Source organism: Sinocyclocheilus anshuiensis, unplaced genomic scaffold (genome assembly GCF_001515605.1).
Source record: "Sinocyclocheilus anshuiensis isolate Anshui unplaced genomic scaffold, SAMN03320099.WGS_v1.1 scaffold20, whole genome shotgun sequence".
NCBI lineage: Eukaryota > Metazoa > Chordata > Actinopteri > Cypriniformes > Cyprinidae > Sinocyclocheilus > Sinocyclocheilus anshuiensis.
Window position 1 is genome coordinate 1,105,044 of NW_015558646.1, and position 5,426 is coordinate 1,110,469.

At 36.3% G+C, this 5,426-nt stretch overlaps 1 protein-coding gene across 3 annotated transcripts in view; it reads right to left on the minus strand.

The window, feature by feature from the left end:
• LOC107680997 (neuronal acetylcholine receptor subunit beta-2-like) overlaps nucleotides 1–4,463 on the minus strand; it is a 14,833-nt gene extending 10,370 nt beyond the window's left edge. The window contains exons 1-3 of one of the 3 annotated variants that reach the window (XM_016477109.1): nucleotides 4,444–4,463; nucleotides 4,225–4,341; nucleotides 1,091–1,241 (exon numbers count right to left, since the gene is read on the minus strand). In XM_016477109.1, coding sequence (XP_016332595.1) covers nucleotides 1,091–1,142 — 52 coding nt within the window. In that variant the 5' untranslated portion in view covers nucleotides 1,143–1,241; nucleotides 4,225–4,341; nucleotides 4,444–4,463. Of the gene's footprint in view, nucleotides 1–1,090; nucleotides 1,242–1,333; nucleotides 1,449–4,224; nucleotides 4,342–4,443 lie in introns of those variants that run through there. The other 2 variants (XM_016477108.1, XM_016477111.1) reach the window with 2 other exon arrangements.
• Between the last annotated feature and the right edge of the window lie 963 nt (nucleotides 4,464–5,426).

A 5,426-nucleotide genomic window follows, 5' to 3' on the forward strand; every position in this document is an offset into this window, starting at 1 on the left:
CCGGCCCACATCTGGCCCGCATGGATTTCACATGGGCCAGATGTGGGCCGGATCTGGGCCAACACTATGTTGCTGTCTGGGTCTGCAGCGCACTGGCCCTCCAGGCCAAGATTTGAGGAACCCTGGTCTATTCTATATACCTATTCATTGTAAATTATCTAACAGCTAATTCATGTTCAGTGCGAGACTGATCGATGATTTTAAGTAATAAAGTCATCCTTCGTACTCAATGAAACATGATGCACTCACAAAAGGCTCTCTGCTGTGTGAGCACTGAAGTGATGCTTCACAGTTGGAAACAGATCTGTGAGTGAACTGAGCTATGGGGCACAGAGAACGTGCCATAATGTGGACTGACCCAATTTAACCCCTTAATGCCACTGGTTACAGGTCTAAAGAGAGATGAGAGCAATGAGTTTTCAACTATAAATAAAAGCACAGGTTGTATTGATTTCATGTGCATCTTTTACATGTCTAGAGTAAATAATGTCACAAAGAGCTATTTAATACTTGTTTTCCCTCCTGAAAATGTATTTCTGTATCAAAGCTTCACAAAAGCAAGCACTACCTCTGATAATACAGTTGCAACCACCATATTAAGTACATATAATATATAGAAAGAGCTATTAATTAAATAAATTATTATAAATTCAATAAAATTGATCTAGTTCAAGTCATACTCATAATATACAAAGATTTCAATGGTCACATTTGTGACCAGTCAGTGTTAAATAACTGATTGATTTACACTATAACAATGTATATTGATTAAATTAAATAAACAATCATTTAATTGTATTTTTATTTAGACATTTATTTGTATTTTCCCCATAATTGTGCTAATTTATCGTTTTCAATTGTCTTATTTAACAACTGCGCAAGTTGTGATCGACAAATTTTGACTGTCACTATTGTGACCAGACGTAAAACACACATTCACTAACTTTTTAACTAAAAAAAAATAATAATTAAGCACATTTAAGACTTAGATGTATTAAACTAACAGAAGTTAAGATCCTAAGTTTTAATGATAAAGCAATCGATCATTGAAAGTAACACACATCAATGGAAAAAAGAGCTCCATGCTTACTCGCCACGGTGAGCGCAACAAACCACAGTCCTGAAGCCATCGGAGCTGTCATCTCCTGCAGGAGCCCCTCCGTCCACACTTACATCAACTGACAGGCAAAGATCGCGTCTTTACATATCCATTTTCCCCGCACACTTCACAACGACAGTCCCTGCGACAGAGACAAACAGATGTGAGTACGCGAACACGCGGGATCCGGGCTTCTTATGCCCTCAGATTGTGAAAACTTCGAGCGTGTCTTACGCCTGGAGAGTTGTTCGGTTCCTTTTCAGTGATAATCAGTCACAAACACTAACGTTATGATAAAAGGTCTTTGGGATTTTCTCTTCTGCACGCGAACTGACTCGCGCACTGTCGGCAGACTGTGCAGACTTGACACCCGCGAGCGCAATCAAGCCATCAACTTATGTAAAAACAAGTTTTCTACCACTTAAATACAGTTCACAGTCCACAGGGCATATTATTACAAATATTTCAACAATCCATGTGTCTTTCCCATACCATCGATTTTAATGTCGTTTTAAATATATACACAATTTTAGCAGATGTTGATGGCCCAGTGTGATAATATAAGCTATGATAATTACTGGCTCAAGTGCACATGGTTAAAAGAACTGCAAATTGCCACTGTGTCTTGCATGGGTAATTGGCTAGGTGTGCGTCACGGGGGAGGAGAGTTTGCTGGTTGTGTGTTCTGCACCATGGAGCATAAGAAACGGTCTTAATGCACATTTACAGGAGTTGGTTTTTCAGTTCTTCTCCTTATGGGAGACACTGAGAAGTTGTCAGAAGGATTATATCTCACGAACTGTTTTGAACTTACAGAAAAGTATGTTGCTAGTTCAAAAACCCCTTAACGTGTAATAAATGTTGTTGTCAAAACTTATATTTTTTGCTATATACAAAGTAAATAATGTGAACACCATGAATCCACAACAGCATATTCAGGCTAGAATCACCTATATGATAAATATAATAAAGATACATTTTAACCAAAATGCATTTTCCGTAAGTATTATGTTGGGGAAATTTGGCACATGAGTTACTGGTCAAAACAATGGTTCAGTGTTACCATGTACACTTCTGGTCAAAAGTATGGAATAACTAAGATTTTGATTAAAGAAGCCTCTTTTCATGGCTCACCTAAAGCTGCATTTATTTGATTAAAAATACAGTAAAAAAAGCAATATTGTGAAATATTATTACAATTTTCTTTTTTAATATATTTTAAAGTGTAATTTATTCCTGTGATGACAAAGCAAACTTTTCAGCAGCCATTACTCCAGACTTCAGTCACATGATTCTTCAGAAATCATTCTAATATGCTGATTTAGTGCTCAGGAAACATTTTATTATCATCATCAATGTTGAAAAAAGTTGTGCTGTTTAATATTTTTCTGGAAACTGATTTCTTTTTTTTTCAGGATTGTTTGAGAAAGTTCAAAAGAACAGCATTTATTGGAAATAACAATCTTTTGTTAAGTCTTTACTGTTGATCAGTTTTATGCATCACTGCAGAATAAAAGCTTTAAAAAAGTTTTAATTAAATGGTATAGTGTAACACGCTTTCCACAAAAAAAAATTAAGCAGCAAAAACTGTTCTTCAGCATTGTTAATATTAAGAATTTTTCTTGAGCACCAAATCAGCATATATTAGTATAATTTCTGAAGGATCAGTTCTTTTAAATTATAATAATATTTCACAATATTGTTATTTGTTTGATCAAATAAATGCAGCCTTGGTGAGCATAAGAGACTTCTTACCAAAACATTTTAAAACTTTGACTACTAGTGTATTTTTTGTCATATGTTTTGGCCTTCACAACTGTTTTCCTTGTTAAATGAAGCTGAAAAGCCTATAGTAGGCTGTCTAGTAGCAAGTCCTTATTGTGACAACATGCCCCAGCCCACTAATGTCAATGTGTCACATTAACAGTAACATTTTTTTGTTGCCAATGATGGTGCAAATATTCCAAAAAATTGCAGCCAAGACTTTAAGACTTCATCCATAGATGAGTGTCAAGTTCAGAATGAAAAGAGCTCATTGCAGTTTACTGCAGTTTCTCAGCTGCTCACTTCAAAGGATAAGTATATTGCTAGAAAAGCATTGTTTTCTTAATTAACTTTCAATTAATTAACCCAATCACGGACGCAAATTAATCTCTCACACCCTGTCACACATAAAATCTCATGAGGAAAGATATCACACAAAACGTCGCAAAGCAGTGGACCCTTGAGGCGAAGTACAAAGCAAAGGCCTGACGTTATGGTCCTAGAACAGGACAAAATAGGACTCTCGTCTTTCCACAAACCCTCTGCAGTGAATGCACGCCTGAGTGTGAGAAATCAAGAAAGCATGAGAGCAAGAAACAGAGAGTCAAAGGAGGCATTAAAGTCAGTGATTCTACAAAGTGGCTATGGATCTTTAAACTTCCTAAGCCATTCATGCATACACAAACATTTTCATACACAAGCATGCACATACTCAAGGCTCTCTCACTCAGCCATGCCCAAATGTTACAGCCATTAGTGTTGGGTAAATGGCTGTTAATTTAATTTAGTCTGAGTGAAAGAGGACATCACATAATGTTACCTTATACAGACAAAAATAATGAAATACACAAACAATTCACTATCGATTTCTGCACAGTTACATGTTTATTCTAATATGCAGCCTTTTGAGGACACATCTGAAATATCTTTTTTTTGAGTCTGACAGTAACATTGTAGTATGTTAACAAACTGCAGTAACATTTTGATTAAATAATCTAAACCGAAAACGTCATCTTCCCAAAGCTGATGAATTGTTTTGCTTTATTCTGAGCACAATAAAGCATGTGTGGAGCAAATCTAAACATTAATGTGTGACTGCATACACATAAACATACCTACATTCACCGGCATTTACGTATTGCCCTTTTCTGACTGTCTGCAGCATGAAGTCTGGTTCGCCATCACTCGCATGCTCCAATTCCCCCAATAGGAGGTGTTTGGGAACAGAAGCAGACTGCAGTATAAAGATTTAAACACTAACAGACATTATTAGCTCACCATTCTGATGCGTTATGTTTACACATCAGAAGCACTCATCCATGGACTTTCAACATGTTCTTACACAGAACATGGCAGTTTACCTAATGCATATTCAGGATAAACCACTTTAATCTTCAGCATCTGGTGGGTGATGGTTAGTCACTTCAGTCATCTGATCTCCAGAAGGTGAAAATTGCTTCATTCATTCTTTGCTTGGGCTGAAAACACAAGCCAACTGCATCTGGCTGAGACAAATTAAATAAAACAATTGACTGTTTTAAAATTGTCTTTACAAAAAACATTAATAATATTGCACAAACCTTTCAAACCATGTATGGACATATGTACAAATAAATAAATAAATATTGTTTTTAACTGATCAGTGTAGCCTACATATTTAAATTGCACCATATAAAATCCTTGCCAATAACCAAGCCAATATAATTTATCAGAGGACGATCACAATTTCATCACTACTAGTAAATATTCCCACTCTAGTCTTTAACTTTCTGTGTAACATATCTACTATACCGTTTTTTTCCATGAGCTTAAAATAAACCACGTGTAATATCTGCCAATAACCAAATCACAGCGTGTGAAAAAATCTGCTTAATTTGGAAGACTGCTACAGGGAATGAACAACACAGGGGAAGCTAAATCTACCTAAAGAGTAATAAAAGAACATAATGTTGTTTCAACAACGAAGTCGAATTTCTGCCCAATTCATAAAAAAATGCATTTATTTGCACACTTAAGGTTTATTTACTTACGCATGGCGTGGCACTTTTACGTCTTTTCTTATAGCGCCATCTTGTGGTGAACTAGATACAGTCCAGGACCCTGCCTGACCGTGAAGATAATCAAGTTTGTGCTTTCTTAGAAAACAAGGATTCAGATTTTAATCTTAAAGGGGTCATATGATGCGATTTCAAGTTTTCCTTTCTCTTTGGAGTGTTACAAGCTGATTGTGCATAGATAAGATCCCTGAAGTTGCAAAGACTAAAGTCTCAAAACCAAAGAGATATTCTTTATCAAAGTTAAGACTTTACACGCCTAACACGCCCCCACATATCTACCTCACTATGTGGAAATATTTGCATAATGCGGCCCAAATGTTCATGCAAAGAAAGAAGACGTGGTTTCAGTAACCGCAGTTAGTGTTGAAGCATCATGTCAGGGAGACGCTGTGTGTTTCTAGACGAAAGCAAAAGCACTTTATTTGGCCTTCCGAAAGTAGATGCATTTAGGAATCTTTAAGATTACTTACAACAGAACAGCAACGCATTTTATGGACGACCGTTTC